Here is a 19936-nt window from a genome sequence, read left to right as displayed (position 1 = left end):
TTTTTATTTATTTTTTATGTTAAATTAAAATAACCGTCACAGGCTTTTCTGGGCCGCGGTGCAGGTCGGGATATTGTGCAAGGCGGTTGTGTTTTGAATTTCTAACCGGCCAGAGAGAGGAGGGCAGTGTCTCCCCCTGCAGGGTGTGTGTGTGTGTGTGTGTGTGTGTGTGTGTGTGTGTGTGTGTGTGTGTGTGTGTAGTTAAAACTGATAAGAAATTTGAACAAAAAACTGTTTCAAACATGAAATTTAAAGTGCGAATCAAAACTATTGTAACTATGTGGTAACTATTGTAACAATAGGGCCATAGTAGGTTGCTGGTCCTGAATGAGGTTTTTATAGATGAGGGTTTTGCTACAGCTTCCTGTTATTTTATTTGATCCTTAGTGACTAAATGTCTTATTTTTATGCAATGGATGCATAAAAGGAAACTATAGCTGCAAATGAAGAAGCTAGGTTCATGTACATTATATAATGTTACATTTATTTTGTTGATTAAATATGACCTCACACCTCTAAACATAATTATATTGGCCAAAATGTAACAAGATTGTTGGTCACAGGTTTTTGATTCCTCAGATCTGACCTGACCTCACAGTGTCCTCAGTGCTACTGCCCTGATTATACAGTGGTAACTGAATCAGCTGATAGTATTTTAATCAGTCTATACATGCAGAAAGTGCTAATATTAATGTTTTCATTATATTAGAACAATTTCTCAATTTACACTGTTTTTATAGTTTTTAAAAATGGTTTTATTAGTAAATTCTTGAATACTCTGAGTGCCTCCTTCATATGCACCAGCAGAGGGAGCCAGAAACAGAAGTGGCCTACAAAATTGAATGATAGTTAATGCAGATTCAACAGGTACAGGTACAGGTCATAAGTGTGGAGTGTTCCTGTTTCGCATTATGTTTGTGGTAAATACACAATGCAAAGTCATACTTATACAGACAAGCAGATAAAGTACTTCATACCACAGAGGAATGCTGTCTTTGGAACCTAATGTGTAACAGATATAACACACTGCACTGCAGCATTCATTATCAGAGCTGCTCTAATCCTCCATCATGTATTATTACAATGTAACAACAGTCATCAAAAGCTGTGGATGGAGCTGAATTCTATTCAACCTTCCGGTCCTTAAAGTAGACAATGAGCTGCCATGAAAACATTATTTCAAACCATCACTGTACTTTCCACTGTGATATTCATCACACTTTATAACCTTCAGAGTTCATCATTCCTACAAACTTCATGAGTTACTGTGATCTGTCACGCTGCAATTCAACAGTCTGCAGAGAAAAATAAAAAACTAATTGAAAAGAATCCACACTATTGTCAAAGCAGATTGTACAAAGTTTACTATGCAACTATAATATTTCAAGAACAAATGGTTTGCTCATTATTGATTATATACACTATACAACAATCACCAATAATAATTATCCACCTAACTGTATTTAATCCTACACTGAATGCTCTGTTAACAGTTGAAAGCAGAAGTTGTGATCCTGTGATTCTCTGGTTGTCTGAGGACAGGGTCGTTAACATTACACAGTCCAGAAGAAAGATTCTCAACCGCTCCTTTTCTAGTTTATTGTTGGCAGTGTGTTTTTTATGCCTCGACCAGATGGTGCCAAGAAACAGAACAGAAACAGTAGCTGGTTCAGAATTGAGAAACATCATACAGTAACCTGTATATGGTTCCAGTTAGAGAATAATGATCCTCAACAGCTTTAGTGCAGAATGTATAGTGAGACCGCTGTAACAGCTGGTACCTGGTGGTTTGTGCGGAAAGAGTGCTATAATGTAGCTGTAATATAACATAACTCATACCTCTGGACAATGTTCTGAGATACGACAGTGATAGGATAAATGAGAAGCTCCCAAAGGGCTGCACAGTGGGTCTGTGGCTCACAGCAACACCAGGGTCTGGATTCAGACCTCTGTCCTGTACTTTCCATGTTGTAGGTGACGTAGGTTTCCTCTGTGTACTCCAGTGTTCCTCAGCTGTCCAAATCACGTAGACTGCACACTTGGTATTTGCTGCTGTTTCAGCCTGCTTTGCTGCACTGAGGAGTTGGTAGGTGGAGGCCAACAGAAATATCTGCTGCTGGGCCATTAAGACAAAACATTCAGAGCAGATGTTCACTTCACACTGGCAGCCGTCCCAAAGCTGTCTGACATGTTTTGTCAGGTTTGCAAGCTAGTCATCAATACATCCACAAGCTGCCCTGAGAACGGCTAACAGTTCCTAAAATCATGTCCTGTTTCCTGTCTCTACTTTTCATTTATGGTTCTCAGAGGGTTGAATCCTAATGACTTTGGTGATGATCCACTGATTTGTCCTCAAACAAACAACCTACAGGTAAAATTTAACTTGTCCAACACTTTAGGTTTAAGTCAAATCAAGATTTATTTGAGTGCATTATCACACTTAAGGTGAATCATATTTACAAAAAACAATATTAGCAGGAGTACTAACATTGTATGCTGCATCAATACACCATTAAGATAAGACAGGAGCTGTGTCTCAGTTCAGGGGCCTCCCATTTCAAAGGTTCCTTTAAATGTAGCAGAGAAATGCGTCCTTTGTTTTCCCAGGCAACGGATGTGGCCCAATCTATCCCAAGATTCATCACTATCATCGATGGATTATATGATCACTACGGAATCAATTTTCAAAACTCTCTAGCTCGGACCACCTCATTTTAGTTTAGCCATGACAGTTGACAATGGCTAAAGGCCTTCGTAGACCGCGTCCTTCGAAGGATACGACCCCTGAATTGAGACACAGAAAGTGAAACAGTAATAACTACAAAACTGGTGACAATGTTAATTATAAAATGATAAAACAATGAAGATTAAAAATGGTAAAATCTAGGATGAAGGTTACAGATGTGGTGAACCAGTCAAATAAGCTGCAGTCGGTTCTACATAATGTGTTTCCAATGAAGAAGCTTTCTAAGGCAAGAGGGAAGACTTAAGGTCAAGGCCACTGCAGAAAATGAACAGAATGAAGAGTATTTACAGGTGTAACTGGTGTACTGAGATCTAAAAGGCAGAGTTTTTTTTTTACATCTGCTCTGACGCTGGCAGTAGAGATGGATTGAGGCTGGTAAAAAGTGATCAAATTTTCTGTTTAGGTTTTTGACAGATGACTGGGGCTGTACAAGAGAAAAACACAAAAAACGCTGAAGTCTGGAATAAGTGAAGGCATGAATCAAAATTCAGTCAGTTTTGTCTTCGTTGGTGGTTAAATCTATATTGATAGCAGAGTGTAAGGGTTTAAAGTTGTTCTGAATGGCTACATTTGAAGGTGGCGTGAAAAGCCTTCCGTCATTGACAGGAGCAAGGCATGATGAGTCGCACAAACAGGGATAATGAAGCACACTTTTCAGTCTCTCTGTTGAAGGGATTCATAGTGTAGCTGTACACACAAATATTAACTGAATTAATCATGTGAAGAATGAACAAAAACAGAGATTCAAACCCTTCATACATCAGGTTCAGGGAGTGATAAAAACTGTCAGAAGCAGCCCGACAAACCCTGACATCACAGAGGTGCGAGGGGAGGGGCTTCAGATGCTGATCTGCCAAGCACTTCCTGTCAAACAAGTGGTTCAAATGACCATACCATCATCACAACATATGATCATCACTGTGTTTGGTAGAAAAATATTTGAAGACTGAATGGCAGTGAAAACCTATCTCATAACTGTGAATCATCAGTGAATGGGGGCAGGCAGTGCCTCTACCAAATGAGCAAAAATATGATTCCTGGTAATTCCAAGGTTGTCTTATTACATATTGTGTGTTCTTGTTAGTGTTAGCCATGAGTACGCCTAGAGTCAGCAGTTTTATCTAGAGTTGAAGGTTGTGTAACCATGCTGTCACTGAGGCTGGTGATTAGTCAGTAAGTCTGACTGCTCATTAGACCACAATTTCTTTTTCTGTTTCTACACTTGTTAAATACCAAAGATATGACGTGCAAGTGTGAAGGCTTTGGAGCAGGTTAAAAGTTGGGCTGAGTTATGAAAGTAAAGTAACTAATGTAACACATTACTTTTGTAATTAGTTAAGTAATATAATAATTTTTCCAATGAGTAATTAGTTAGAGTTTTGAAGTAACTTGCCCAACACTGATTGTCAGATTGTCTAACAGAGTCTGAAACTTTTAGCCTGCCATCATTGACAGGGCGAGGCATAATGACTTGCACAAACAGGGATAATGGTGCAGACATGAACTCACACGATCACTTAACAACAGCAACTGGCAAGGTGTACAAAGTTGTGAGAGTATGCAGGCTCTGTCTTTTCATACTTCACAGGATTACTTCTGTTAAACACTGTGAGCGCTTTCACAGAGAGACTGAAAATGTACCCATATGCCCATCTGAGCAGTCAGTGTGTCTCACCCTCGCCTTTTGATTGTAGCCATTTGAACAGGGTTTTTTCCTCTAGATCTGGTTGGATGACATTTAGACAGAAGTTAGGGATCCCAGTGTAACACACATCATAAATATACACCACAACACAATAAGAGATTCACCTGGATGAGGTGTTACATTTGCATTCATCTTGCATTTACCAACCAGGTAACTTTAAAACATTAGAAATAAGAAGGTCATTTTGAATCACTGCTTTAGCTGCAGTGCTCATATTAAATATGATAATTTTTCCAGTAAAAGAAAACCTACAGTGCATTCATCTCTCATCTCTCTCTCTAAAAACATTCATTCAACTATATACCTGACTTTGGCTCTTTTCATGTATGACGGACTGTTATGAAATGCTTTATTCTCCTTATTGTCAATTCCATCGTCCATCCCTCCCTCCTCTGGATCCTCTCCTTTTCCCATCATCCTCAGGGGCAACAGAAGCCCAGCATGTTGTCTGGTATTGCTGTTTACTATCTGGCAGCAGTGAGCTCCACCCTTGTCTTTGGTCAGGAAGTAAAGGAGGGCATTGAGCCATGCGTTGAATGATGCCAAAGGCCTCGTAATCTTATAGCACATGGAGACCATGGTCATGGTGTGACAGGGGACTCTGTTAGTCACCTTCAACAGGAGGAAGATGGTTCTAGTAACATGAAAGGGGAAGAAACACAGAGCAAAGAGGAGGGTGATGGTGATAATGGTTTTGATAGATTTACGTCTGCGATTGGCGTATGGAGAGTGGGCGCCAAGAAAAATGGAAATCCCTTCATCTCTTCTCACTGGCCTTGACAGTCCATTGCTTCCTCTTCTTTCCCTCCCAACTATCACAGGGCTTGTTCTTGTTCTGTCCACTCCTTCATGTCCTCCTTCTCTTGGACCTCTGCGGGATGAGGGCCGTGAATGCAGAGTCCTGAATATGGTCAGAACAACGTGAGAGTAACACCAAGCTATTATGGAAAAGGGTACAAAAAAGCCCAGCAGGTGGAGTATGATGCCATAGGGTACATAATCAGGAAACTCCTTATCAATGGCATCGTCCCAACAGTTCTGGTACTCCTCAGTGACCCCTCCCAAGTTACCATGGCTTGCATTACCATTTATCAATGATATCTCATGGCTTGGGTTGCCAGTACTGCTTGCATTGGTGCCAGGCCCCCCAGATCTTGTCACATGACCAGTCTGAGCAAACCGGAAGATAGGGCAGGTCAGAGCAAAAACCACAATCCAAACTAGGACACAAGTGCACTTGACAGCCTTCTTGGTCTCCAGTGTGATGACTTTCATTGGGTGGCAGATACCAAGGTACCTGTGGACAGAGATGCAAGTGAGGAAGAAGATGGAACAGTAGAGGTTAAAGTAGAAGAGGAAACGGACCAGGCGGCACATGAAGTCCCCAAAGATCCAGCGGTCACGCATGATGTAACTGGCCACAAGGAATGGCAGCGACAGGCCGTACATGAAGTCCGTGGAGGCCAGGTTGACCATGTAGATCAGAGAGGCGTTCCAGCGTTTGGTCTGGCGGAAGGAACGGAAGAGGACGACAGAGTTAAGGAGGATGCTGAAGATGAAGGTGAAGGAGTAACAGATGGGGAGGAAGATGTACTTGTAGGACTCATCTATGCTGCAAGATGGAGACGTGATGGAGGGAGAAGAGGAGGGTGAGGAACTAAGGACCTCATGGAGGACTGGGACACTGATATTGGGAGGAAGCCCACCTCTGGATGACATTGTGAGGACTGAAGTGATTTTCATGTGAGGAAGGATTTGAACAAGGCTGAGACTTGTACGCCTGGGATTCTGTCAAGCTTCTTCTCTGTCATCCTCGTACTCTGCACCATCCAGTGTTAATGTTCCTGAGCTGTAGATTTTCAGATGATTTTGGATCCATGTGGGTGTTTACCTACAGATAAAGAGACAAATCAGTTATCCACCGACAGTCATTCAAGGTCTCACTTCATCTGATCAACTGAATTTCATCCTACCAATGTAAGTGCTATTTTATACAAAATAACCAGGAGGTTGTTCCATTAGTTTTGATGATTCTGTTAACTAATCATTGTAGTGGAGTTTAGTCTATAAATAGTGGAGAAAGGTGTCCCTCAAGGATCAATATTTAGTCCCCTGCTCCTCACTACATTCCATTCATTCTCCAACTGAGAACTCAAGGGTCAATATTCATGTTGATGATGCCATCACCATGCTCAGCACCATCACAAACAAACCAGATCATTAAATAATGATCTCATTACATAATGAGTGTGGAGCTTTGATGTTTCTACTCCATTCCATGCTCCCAAAGGAAATTGTATTATTGTACTGTTATCAATTATGTTTCCATTAAGACAAAACTGAAGCATTATTTATTTAGGTAGACAGCAAATTGTCTCACAAAACCCACACTGAACACTTTGCTTAAGAACTACATTTCAGATTAGAGTCTGCTCCTTATACTCAAACAAAGTTTATTTCAAAACAGAAGAAATGTATTTTGCAGTCTGCACTGGTTTATGTAGATATTACAGACTTAATTCTGATTGGCATGTGAACTATGTTGTTCAGTTCTTTCTTTATCTGCAAACCACTTGGAAACTGTAATCCATCCTTTTTATTATATTATTAGAGTATTGCAACTCTAATTCTGACATATAAGATACATACTCATACCAGGGGTATGAGATTCCAAATTACCCCAGTTTTAACATCTCCACACAGGTTGCCTGTTTGTGGATTATAATGAGCAGTATGAGACATTAATTCCAATGAGGAACTTTCATGTTCTACCTGCTGATATTTTTTAATATTTGTGATTGTTCTGTGATTTGTTCTCAGGTTTCAATGAGACCTCTTGAATAAATAATGACTAACTAACTGGGGATTTGTTAGTTGTTCTTAATCCTTAATAAAATGTAAACAGGTGAGTCATACAAACAGTTGTCATGAAGGAGAAAATTAGCTACAGAGATCAAAACTGTTTTTTGTACCAGGCTGTAAACATGTTAATTTCTGCTGTATAGTTGGACATTTTAAAAAGAGAGTCTATGGGGATTGACTCACTGTTGGAGACAGACTCTAGTGGTCATTAGAGGAACAGCAGTTGTGGTACTTCAGTGTTGGCTTTAGTTTTCAGCCCCGGAGGTTGATGCTTTGATTCAATCAGCCTCTACAGTTCCTCCATGTTTACCTGTTGATAAATTCAGTGTAATGTGCGTTTCCACAGCTGGACTTCCATCTGTACAACAACAGAGTGGTAAATTGGGATGAATGAATGAATCCTGTTGTCTCTGATGATCTGTTAAGTTTCATCATCATCAGGTCAAAACTTCAGTTTGTCCAACACTATATTTCCTAACCATCAGCCTCAGCTGTACTTTGTGTTCAATGCTAAGCTAAAAGTAACTAAACATATTACCTCATAAACACCAGCCTGCTAACATTGAGAGTATATTGATGTTAGCATCTAGCTTAAATCATCAATTGAAGTAAAAAACGCTCTACATTAGTTTTCTTTAACTGGAGAGAGGTGGTGCTTCCCTACCCCCATCTACCCCCGACTCTCTGACTGTTGACTGGGGCCTTTACACAATCTGTTTGACCTCCTGCTGTACGCTGCTGATTCTTAGTGCTTGTTTGCCTTCCTGTGTACAAGGGTATGCTGCTGATTCAGTCTCTTCTCACCCCATTAGCTCAGCAATAAGTAACCACACAACCTCAGGTGTCTCCCTCCCTCTGAACATCAGCCCTCACTCTCACTCGACTGACTGGAGACTGTCTTTACAAAAACCATCTCTAGTTGTATTTCACATGGAGGGGAGCTACAGGATCATCAAAGTCAACATGAAGTCAGTCTCCAGCTCTCAGTTCATAGGCTCACCATCAGCACACAGGCAGTGATCGTGTAAGTGTGAAGTGGGCCATCCTCAGGTTATACCAGCACCACAGAGTTTAAGTAAATAGGGGTGATGTGTCAACCAGTAACATGACATATTAACAGGAAAACACAAATACAGAGGCAAGAAACAGTGAGGGAAGCCTTTGTAATTATGAAGTTCATGATGTCCATATATTACATATATACATATATTATTCAAACATTCACAGTGTGGGCTGGAAAAGGTATGTGACTGACGCCAATTAGCTTTAGCTCAGGTGTGCTAACACCTTATCAGACCTGGAGTCAGTCAGTGAATCCAGATTGGAGATGTGTGTTAGAGACACTTTGACTTATAAAAAACACTCTGAAATTTAGAAAAACATCAGCTGATGTGAACCAGGCCTCACAGCAAAGATCTCAGTGACTGAGGATGAAGAAGAGCCGATGAGCGTGAAGCTGAAAGAGTCTCAGAGTTTAGATCTTCATCAGTCTGCAGTCAGACAAACTGTCTATAAATGGAGATGATTCAGTTCTGTGGCTCTTCTTCATAGAAGTGGACGTCCAGCTGAGATGACTCGAACAGCTCAACCAAACGGATCACTGAGGTTACCTGAGATCACAGCAGCCATGACAGGACAACCACAGGTAAAAGAGTCGTGCCTACTACTTTAGCTTGGTAAAACTAACCCTAATGGCAACAGTTAGTCAGTACTGAAATGAGCTGAACAAACAGTCAAATTCAGACGGAAATACCCCGTCTGGAATTGATGCAGAGAGGTGAGTGCATGGAAGCCACGTAGACCAACAGGGGTGTGATGGCGGTGTATTTGAGGAAATTATGGCTGAAATATGTTTTCCCAGGACAGCAGCTACAATAACAGCTGGTTTTCAGTTGAAAGCGAAATGAAAAGTAAGTGATTGGTAGAAAATTGGCTGAGAGCGGGGACTGCTTTGTTGTGACATCACAAAGTTCCAGAAGAATAGAACTTTAAATTAATCACCTGAGCTGGTTCACATCTCTGCTCGTGCACATATCAGTGTTCTCCATCACTGAGATGAAGTTTGTCAAAGACCAGTTCTCCACAACGCTACTGGGAAAATGTTTGATGGACTGATGAGACACCAACACCAACATGAAAACATCTTCCCTAAGCTGCTGATGCAGCAGGACAATGGCCATAAACATAAAAAAAATCCTCCTTCTGGAGTGGTCCAGTCAGAGACCAGACCTGAATCCAGTAGAGATGCTGTGGACTGAGCAGAAGAGAGCCGCTCAGGTCTGATCAGCAGCTACAGGAAGAGCTGGTTGCAGCTTATTGGAGCCAAAGGAGGTTCAACCAGTTATTAAATCCAAGGTTCACTGACTGTTTCCACCAGAGCTGTGAATGTTTAATGGCTGTGTTCAATAAAGAGCTCAAACCAAGAGCAAAAACATTTACAACTGTTAATGGTTACTGAGACAACCTCCTCTAATGAACCATTCAGACAATCATTTCATCAGTAGTTTAGTAAATCACCTGTGTTTGCTCCTTCACTACAGATGATGACTGGTTTTAAAAGCTGCATCACCGTTTTATATTTATGATATTTTTACTACAGCTGCAGACAGACATTGACTTCTATTCATTTTTTACACAATATACGAATCTATAGGACAGTGACAGAGACAGTTTGTCCTTACAGCAAGTGTCTGAATTTCAAAAATAATCACGTTAAGTTGTAGAAACCAACTTATTTAGATTTATAGAGACAACTTTAAGTTTTCCTCTGACTTTGAATTCATTAGGTTTGAATACATCTCTACACTGATGTGTGTCAGTCCTTCCTTTAACCTGAAGTCTCTAGGTAGTGACACCTGGTTACATCTATACATGTTTACATATACGTGATGTTTAAGAAGAGTTACTGAAGTGCACGTACACACACTAACTAACAAACATTGAGTCTGTTAAAAAATTTTACACAGAGATAAATGAAACCAGCTGCTGCCTGAAAATCTCTCATGGACTTTGTTTTCTACTATTCTATTGGTTTCTATTCATTTACACCTTTCACTGTTACACAACCAGCTTTTATATAGTAATTAGGGCTGAACAATTAAACTGAATATTATTGAAATTTCAATACGACAAGTGCAATATTCAGATTACATTATTAATGTGTCACTATAACAACAGACCATAAATAAAGCATTGTGGTGCTACAGTGACGCCCTGGTCTTTAAATCATAGTCTACAGATATAAAGGAACATGAGACAGAAATGGCGTCAAAATGAAATGAATGTAAAATGAAGACCTGAGAATCCAGATCTTGTGAAAACTTACTGTTTTGTGACAGATCCCAGCTCTCTGTTTTCTGGACTGAGGCCAGATCCTCAGGTAGTTTTCCAGGAGCAGCTAACAGCTTCTGAGAAACCCCAGACCACACGGAGTCCGGCCTGATGGATCTGAATTCATATTCAGTCTCGTTCAGATCAGTTTTTAAAGTCAGTTATAAACTGATTCTGGATCTGATGTTTAAAGTGAACTGATGCTCTACTGCTGTGGAAAAAGCTCGGGACTAAAAATAACCTCTGAGGTCTGCGGAGCCGCATCAGGATTCACTGTTTGTGTACAGGGAACCTCATGAACTCATAAATACCTGCATCACTGCAATCTGCTGCCACACAGAGAGCTTACCTGTGCCGGGATGACTTCTACTCCATATGGCTCCTGTTCTGTCTCCCATCAGAATAAACCTCCAGACGGCTCCGACTGCAGAGTGCCTGGACCACAGAACCTGGTCCTGTAAAACCTTCAGGAAACATCAGCTGTGGTCAGTGATCTGGGTCGTAGCGGTCTGGATCAGTGACCTTGACAGTTGAACCACTCCAGCTTTCACCTCCTGTTGCTGCTGCTCTGAACAGTCTCACCAGTTTCTATGGTAATTCAGCCCCTCCCCCTGTCCCTCAGTGTGTCATCCAAGTCTTCCTCCCCGCTTCACCTGTCTGTGTGTGTGTGTGTGTGTGTGTGTATGTGTGTGTCCTCACCTGCTGAGCTGGGCTGGATGTTTTTCAATGGAGCCTGAGAGCACACACACACACAGATAAAGTGACTCCACCAACACATTTACATTCATGTACCTTTGACGACGAGCACTGTCTGTGTTCAGTCTCTGTGCACTAACAGTGTTAGCCTAACTGCTAACTGTTAGAACTGGGTTTAATTCTAGTGCCCAGCAGTGACTATATTTATTAATATCTGGATCAGTTCTGTTCTCTTCTACTTTAACAGTTTAATCACTTTTGTCTTCGTGCTCAGATTTGTGTCACGTTTTAAATGTAGCCTGTGAACACAGAACATCATACAGATTAAAGGTAACAGTAGTTTATACTGTAAATTTCTTATCAGTTTTAAAAACACACTCACTCACACACACACACACACACAGAAACTGCACTAACACTTTATTTATTTAATCTGTAATCAGATGTAAACAGAATTAAAATCAGTCTCCAGTTCATGAACAGGTTTTATACACAAACACCTGTGAATATAAAGACAACAACTACATGATGTAAACAATATTTTCCGCTGTTTCTGGTAAATAAAAAGACTTTAACAGGAGCCAGGTCTTCTCTTGACTAATTAACTAATTAACATGATTAGATAATCCTGTTAATTCTAACCTGGTTCCTCTAATACAGACTTGTTTGATCCTGGAAAAAGGTATCAGCCTCGTCAGTGAAAATCTTCACTGGTCAGAACATGATGCTCATTGGCTGAGAGCTGGTCACATGATGAAAACAGTGGACGTAATAACAACATGAAGGAGTTTGTCTGAGGTCAGGGACAGATTCTTGACCGGTGGACCCCGACTCACTCAGCGGCCCACTAACAGAGGCCAGGACGCTGAGGAAAACCACTGGGTCCAAAATACTGGACGTCGACTTTGCTACATGTCATAAAAGCTGGTGTTGAAATAACTGTCAGGAATTAAATGGTTCGAGTGGTAAATTCAGTTAAATTCAGCTGTGACTGAAACTCAGTTTACAGACAGAATTCACTGACAGCGAGCCAACAAAAGAAAAAACAGTACAAGTAGAAGTGAGAGGAAAAAAACTCTGTAGTTATGATGCTTGTTCAATGAAAAATATCTAAAACTGTCACAAAAAACGGAATAAAATATCTTCCCTTACATATCCAGACCCAACAGATCAATAAAACTGTGCTGATTGTACAGAACAAACATTCAGATCTAAAAACCTACACAAAGACATGCATGTACAAAACATTAATATCTCTACAGTAGAAAACAGAGAGATTGCTGAGAGTCAGCAGCTTCTTAACATGAGCCCCTTTCAACATCAGGCTGAAGCACTGACAAGCATTAACTCCCTGTACAGATACTGTACTGGTAAAACACACTGTTACAATGAAGTCTGTTATTTCTAACTGGTTGTGTCATTTCATGATCATTTTAGTTGTGAAGTGGATCTTTGCGTGAAAACATCAACAACACTGATTTAATGTATTTGTCTCTACAGACTTGACATTGTCCTGTGATGTTTTTCTGTCTCAAAGGAAAGTTTCTGGCACAACTTCACCTTCATCCACAGTGCATGGAGAAAAGAAAAGGTCCAAAGAGGTCAAAATTCCAGCAGCACTTGTAGAATACAGAAGAACTTTATTAGACTGACGCGTTTCGGCTTGTGGGCTCCACCAGGGTCATCATCACATATCACATGTAACATTCAAATAAAATAGGTATGAAACTATACCGCTTTACACCATCAAGTTTTATTCTCATTTTTTATTGAAGTTTTTTGGGGGGCTGCTATGCCATATCAAATGGACACATTTGGGACAATCCTTCTCCAGGCTATGAACTACACATGGCGGCACCCAGGTCCTCTATTGGACATTCTCCACCAGCCTGAGACAACGATTGGCCCAACCCACCTTTGTAGAAGCTCCGTAGGCAGATATGTATGTGCTGACATATGATTGGCTGTTTTTTTTTGTTTCATACGTATCCTATTTAAATGTTTGGTGTGATATGTTCTCTGATGACCCTGATGAAACCCACAAGCTGAAACGCGTCAGTCAAATAAAGTTCTTCTGTTTACTACAGGTGCTGCTCTTTGGATGTTTTCTGTCTCAGTCCAGGTTTATAAAAACACACTGAGTGAATCTCCCTCTGCTCCTCTTCACAAAGACATAACAAATTCAATGTTACCGTGATAGCACCACAGAGAGATCAATCAACAGGAACATGGATCACACCTCCACAGGATACAACCTGACCTCATGCTCATCAAAGCTCTGCTCCACGGCGGACAAACCCTCCACAGGCTGTTCTGTCAGTGAAACATCTGATTAATCAATCATACTTTGATGAGCTGTACATGGAGCCAATCAACACTCAGAGCTCAGTGTCCTGAACAGAGCAGTGATGTGATTGGTCAGACCGAGTCTTCATGAGGAGGACTAAAGACCAGATCATCATCAGCTCAGCAGGACTGTGGGACTGAGGAGATCTGGATTCACGGTGACTGTGTGAACACAAACAGGAAGTTCAGAGATCGGCTGGTGGTTTCTCCACAGCTGTAGTGACTGATGATGTCAGCACAGACTGAGGTCAGGGTTCAAACAGAAACACTCAAACACAACTGCTGAGCATCTCTGACAACAACATCAGCTGAACCCCAAACCTTCATCTTGACAGCTGAGGCTCAGAGACTCCACTGCTGACCAGGTTCTTCCGGTCTTGGTGTTGAGCTGGTTTAACAGGACCTGGACCTGAATGTGTTGTGGACTCCGTGGAGAAGAAACTGGTCCTGATCTTCTGGTCCGACTCTGAGTCTGAAGGCAAAACGTGTCCACTGCTGGATCTGGTGTCCAGCTCAGTTCGGTGTACCGTAAGGCTCCACCCCCATCACCATCACCATCATCACCCTCACCCTCGGACTTGACTAAATTTCCCTTATAAACACATAAACACAGACAACAACATAAACACTGAGCAGCTGAATGATGTCATCTCAGTCCTCTCAGTGATTGGCTGCTCAGACTTTGGTCACATGGAGGTGTTTGTGAGGTCACTGTGACATCGTCCTATAAAAACAGTGTTCAAATGTTCGTGTGAACCTCGGCTGCTTCACAATGAGGTCAGATCCTGGACCTCCAGCAGCATGGCGTCCTGCTCAGTCCTCAGCTGGTCCCGGACCTGGAGGCGACCCACAAGGTCCGAGCTCAGGTCTGACAGAGACAGATCAGAAAGACACAGGTCAAAATACAGATGTGGATGAAGAGCAGGTGAGCGGGTCTGTGAGCAGGTCTGTGAGCGGGTCTGTGAGCAGGTCTGTGAGCGGGTCTGTGAGCGGTCTGTGAACAGGTCTGTGAACAGGTCTGTGAGCGGGTCTGTCTGTGAGCGGGTCTGTGAGCAGGTCTGTGAGCGGGTCTGTGAACAGGTCTGTGAACGGGTCTGTGAACAGGTCTGTGAACAGGTCTGTGAGTGGGTCTGTGAGGGGTCTGGGTCTGTCTGTGAGCGGGTCTGTGAGCGGGTCTGTCTGTGAGCGGGTCTGTACCTTGGATGGTCTGGCTGAGAGAATCGCAGAGAGAACTGAGCTCCTTTAAACTGAAGCTCTGTAGATCACTACGCTCCACATGTCTCCTCTGGACCACCGGACCAGTCTGAGCTGCAGTCTGAGGAGGAGGAAGAGCAGAGGGAGGAGGGAGAACAGGAGAGGAGGGAGGAAAGGAGGGAGGAGGAGGAGAGTTGTGATCAGCTGATACAGAGCTACATCACCACAGTCTGACAGACTCCTCCTGTCACAGCAGCCTCACCAGGGTCTTGTGGTCTGTGGTCCTCAGCCGGTCTCGGAGACTCCTCAGGGTGCTCCTGAAGCCTCTGGACTTCGGTTTCTCTGGCTTAGAAGCAGTTGGAGGATTCTTCTGAACCTGGACAGTCCCTCTCTGTAACAGAGGCGGGAGGAGGATGTGATTTAAACTCTTCCAGCTCCACAGAGGTCACTCAGGTCCAGATCTGCTGGATCATACTGAACTGGTTTTAGTTACCCGGGAGCTGGAGCTCTCCTTCTTGCTGTTATCTCCCTCTTTCTCCTCTTCTTCCTCACTCTCACTGTTGTTGATGAAGCAGAGCTGAAGATTCATCTGTGTCTGCAGCCTGGAGGACACACAACAGTCGGACACATTCTAGATTGATACTGGTGCTGGTTCAGGGACTGGTCTCCAGAAACAAACAGCTCAGCTCCCGGGGAGAAGATACAGACTGAGGTCAGACTGTGTGAACTAGATTAACACCCCATTACTTTATAACATAACACTTGTAGCTGCTGGGCTCTACTCATATACTGTAATTAAAGATGGACGTAGCCTCTGTGATGTCACCAACAGGTCTCTGAAGAGTGGTTTTGAAGCTCAGAGTGAGCTGCTCACTGTCGCCATTTTGGCAGTGTCTGACTCCGCCCCTAACTCCCAGCTAATCCAGAAATGGACAAAGAGGTGAGGCGTCTGTGGAGCCGAGACTTCGGCTCATGACGGTTAATGGCAAGCATACACTCGCCCACCTGTCACTCAAAGAAGCACGCCCTCAATTCTACAGAACTTCACTCCTAATTCAAATGTAAACAGGTGAGTCATATAAACAGTTGTCATGAAGGAGGAAATTAGCTCTAGAGAGCAAAACTGTTTTTGTACCAGACTGTAAACATGTTTATTTCTGCTGTAAAGTTGGATTTTAACATGGGATTCTATGGAGACTGACTCACTGTTGGAGCCAGACTCTAGTGGCCATTAGAGGAACTGCAGTTTTTGGGTCTTCAGTGTTGGCTTCAGTTTTTAACCCCCGGCTTTTTACAACAGGTAAAGATGACTGTGACACTCAGGACCACGCTCATGATCAATAACTACATCAGCATCCTTCATCCTGATGCTGAAGTCAACATCTTCACAGCTCCACATTTCTGTTGCAGCCTGTGAACCTGGACAGGTGATCAGTGTATCAGGAGAGTGTGTACCGGGAGGTGAGGGCCAGGACGTGGCTGTTGCAGGCGTCGTCTCCGTCCTCCCAGCTCTCTGCTCTCCTGCCTCTCTCCTCCGACCAGCTCACCGGAGCTCTGCCTCTCTCCAGAGGGACTCCACTCTGAAACCACACGACAGTTACACAACAGGTCACGTCAAGTTGGTGGGGTGGGGTGGGGTGGGGGGGTGTTCTGGATTTTTGCCCTCATTCCAAAAAAGACAACCTTCCTCCTAAGCTGTTTATGTGGCTATGAACATGACTACTCCACTAATATTCCTGTTTACATGCAGTCATACATACTCTGATTAACTTCAATTAAAAAAGTCTGTGTTGTGATATTTGTGCACATCCAAAAAACCTGTTGATACACAAGTCTCGAGGCTGTATGTCATGAGCTGCTGTAAAAACCCAACCAAGACACATGTTCTGAATGAACGGTTTACATGTCCACAGACTGCTCCGAAAACCTGAATAATATCAGCATATCCCACATGTGTCAATATTAAAATGCTGAATTCAGAATAACCAAACAGAATATGCTGTTAACATCACCTGTATCAACTTCAGAATATTGTCATGTTTGGGAAAAAATAGTGAAATATTAGTGTGTATTTAAACATACGGACTGTGTCGGTCTAAATGTGGTCTGAGACAGAACAGATCAACACCCAATACTCATCATGAGGATTTGTTTTCCATGATCCACAAAACATCATAGATCTAGGATTAACACTCTAGATTAACAGACTCAGGATTAACAGACCTGGGATTAACAGACTCTGGATTAACAGACCTGGGATTAACAGACCTGGGATTAACACCCTGGAATAACAGACTCTGGATTAACAAACTCAGTAGTAACAGACCTAGGATTAACAGACCTAGGATTAACAGACCTGGGATTAACAGATTTAGGATTAACAGACCTAGGATTAACTCTCTGGATTAACAGACTATGACCTCTTACCTTTGCCTTTTTCTCCTTCTTCTCCTCCTCTTGTTTCTCCAGCTCAGCGATGCGCAGGCTCAGCGCCTCCCAGTGCATGATGGGAAGGCCCAGATTGTCCTCACCGTAGCCTTCCTGCCACACCAGCGCTGCACCCTCCGAATCTTCATCCTCCTCCTCCTCTTCGTTGTCGGCATCATCATCGCTCCTCCTGTCATCCTCTGCCTCGTTACTCTCCTTCTCCTCCCGCTGTCGCTCCTTCTCTCCCTCCATCTGCAGAGGTGGGAGGACACAGGTTTATCCCAGTGGTACCTGTACTTTATCCCAGTGTAACCAGTACAGCACCAGAAACACACTGCCCAGTGCTCAGAGAGTAACATGGTGTCAAAGGATTCGGAGTTTGTCCACTGTAGTTTTATTTCTGCCGGGGTGAAGAGGAAACAACCAGAGTGTCTCATGTAATCACATCCACAGAGCTGACCACCCGTCTGTTTGAATAATAAACCCTGCAGGTCACTGAACACCTACAGCTGTGTTGAAGGTATTTTTATGAAATAAAAAAAAACAGTGGAGACAGAAGTATGAGCATGAATACAGACTCCAACTGACTCATCCTCAGTCAGCTTCAATTGATCTCAGATCACAAAGACTGAGTAGTTACACCTTCATGTCGAGAAATAAACTACAGAAAATATCATGATTCTGGTCCATGAATGTATGCTCAAGTTTATAATGTTGATCATTTCAATCTAATTTTTTTTACCAGTTTTAGACACATTTGATTTTAACAAAGCTCTGTTGTTTAGTCCAGTGGTTCTCAAAGTTTTTCACATCAAGGACCCTAAAGTGACACTGCTTAGACCACAGACCCCCATCTGATAAAATGTTGACCTTTAGATGTTTAATTACAGAAAGTGTTTAAACCCACAACCAAAATAGTCAAACATTCTGTCATTGTGTTAATTATGTATGAAATTATACAGAAAATAAATGTTCTTTTTGCCTCCAGGGACCCCCTCAAGGACCCCTGGGGGTCCTCAGGGGCAAAAAGAAGAACCACTGGTTTAGACAACTTTGGCGTCTTTTGTTGAATATAGAACGAAGATTAAAACAAACAGAAGACTTGTTTTAGTGTCACAGTCAAACTTATATTTACTCTGTCATAAACAGCTTTGTTGTCATTAATATCCAACAGTAAGATGATGGTCAGATTAATAATGGCTGCTGGCGTTTGTGGTACCTCAGGGCTTTAGACCCCGGCTGAGACATCAAACTAAGTGGTGGTCTGTGGTCTGTGGTGGTCTCTGTCTGAGGGGGTCTACTGGTTTCTGCAGACATGGTAATGCTGAGCAGGCAGAATGAGACTATATCAGCAGACAGACAGTCAGAACTGGTTCATCACTTCATAGTAACTATAAAGTAATATGTAAAGTAATGAGTATAAAAAACAACAGTAACGTTCATTAACATTAAAACTCTTGAGTTTGTTCCTTCAGACGTTTTAAACAGAGTTTAACTGTGTTTATCTCTTCACGTCTGTGCAACAGTAACAGTGACTCACACTGAGGGTGAGGACAGGCCCGATGATCCGGATCATCTGACACCAGGTTCAACACTGGACAGGAAGAACCGCAGAAACGAGCAGAAACAGGAATAAAGTCCAGTTCCCATGTGTCTGTCCCGGGTCCAGGGGGGTCAGAATGAAAACCTTCAGTCTTTAAATAAAGTAAAACCGGACTCACCTCAGTCTCCGACACTGACTCAACTACTGACGTCGTTCTCCACAGTTTTGCCACATTGCTCAGCTCCTCCTCCTCCTCATCTTCCTCCTTCCCTCCTTTCCCCTCGACTTTCCTTAAACTTCTGGAAAAAGTGTCCCGAGGAGCCGCTCAGACCCGGTCCGGCTCAGTCCGCTCTCTAACCCGGACCGTGTCCCGGTGGTCCTATCACTGTGCCTCTATCAGGCCAGAAACCCGTTCAGCCCGGACCCGGACCCCCGAACAAAAGGAACTTGAGGAATTTCACAACAGGAACATTTGGACTGAAGACTCTTCTCTGGCACTTCCTGTCGCTGCTTTCAAAATAAAGGCCTTCTTCAGCCGCCCTAATCAAGCAGCACCCCCACTTACTGCCATCATGTCGACGCGACAGTCCCACTGACCCGGGGAAACATTTATAAAACAACTTTTATTCCCGCTGAGACCTTGAATCAGCGATTTTCCTGTTGAGGTGGAGCAGACTAGACCTGGACCTGGACTAGACCTGTTCAGTGAAGCTGCTGCGGGACACACAGACCGGGACAGAGGTCAAAAATATGGAAACCCTATCCTGTCACAACTTCATAAACTATGAAGAAATAAAAGTTTCATCAATGTGTGTGTTTGTGTGTGTGTAAACATTCTTTTTTTTTTGATTCCATCACTTTTAGTGAGGATAAACTTTTAAAATTAATTTTTTTAAAAAGGAAAATGAATGTTTCTGCTTCAGAACAATTACATCAATCATTGAGGAAATATTTCTTCATGAAGGTTGCTCATTTTCAGTGATAAGAAGCGATGCATATAAAAGCTAAAAGTTAAGTTTCTCATATTTAACCTGCTCAGGTACAGTGTACACATCTGTAACAGCCTTGTGCTGTGTTTCCTTAACTT

The 19936-nt window shown here is 42.6% G+C and overlaps 2 protein-coding genes across 3 annotated transcripts; both read right to left on the bottom strand.

The window, feature by feature from the left end:
* Positions 1-2400: 2400 nt before the first annotated feature.
* Positions 2401-11188, bottom strand: LOC111667957 (P2Y purinoceptor 3-like). The gene is made up of 2 exons (XM_023423826.2): positions 10993-11188; positions 2401-6342 (listed from the first exon to the last, which is right to left on the bottom strand). Exon 2 carries the CDS (start codon positions 6192-6194, stop codon positions 4740-4742), a length of 1455 nt encoding a protein of 484 aa, XP_023279594.1. The 5' UTR covers positions 6195-6342; positions 10993-11188; the 3' UTR covers positions 2401-4739.
* Positions 11189-11746: 558 nt separating this feature from the next.
* Positions 11747-19305, bottom strand: LOC111668000 (schwannomin-interacting protein 1). 2 transcript variants are annotated; one of them, XM_023423901.2, is made up of 7 exons: positions 19028-19305; positions 17307-17558; positions 16335-16459; positions 15373-15481; positions 15142-15270; positions 14883-15000; positions 11747-14553 (listed from the first exon to the last, which is right to left on the bottom strand). In XM_023423901.2, exons 2-7 carry the CDS (start codon positions 17556-17558, stop codon positions 14453-14455), a joined length of 834 nt encoding a protein of 277 aa, XP_023279669.1. In that variant the 5' UTR covers positions 19028-19305; the 3' UTR covers positions 11747-14452. The 2 variants fall into 2 exon arrangements, with proteins under 2 accessions (XP_023279669.1, XP_023279667.1); XM_023423899.2 differs by lacking the exon at positions 19028-19305 and adding an exon at positions 18847-18998.
* Positions 19306-19936: the final 631 nt, after the last annotated feature.

Source organism: Seriola lalandi, unplaced genomic scaffold (assembly GCF_002814215.2).
Source record: "Seriola lalandi dorsalis isolate HSWRI2012SDOR001 ecotype SW California unplaced genomic scaffold, Sedor1 jcf7180002054694, whole genome shotgun sequence".
Lineage (NCBI taxonomy): Eukaryota > Metazoa > Chordata > Actinopteri > Carangiformes > Carangidae > Seriola > Seriola lalandi.
The sequence above is the reverse complement of the archived record's forward strand: the minus strand, read 5'-3'. Positions and strand labels throughout refer to the sequence as shown.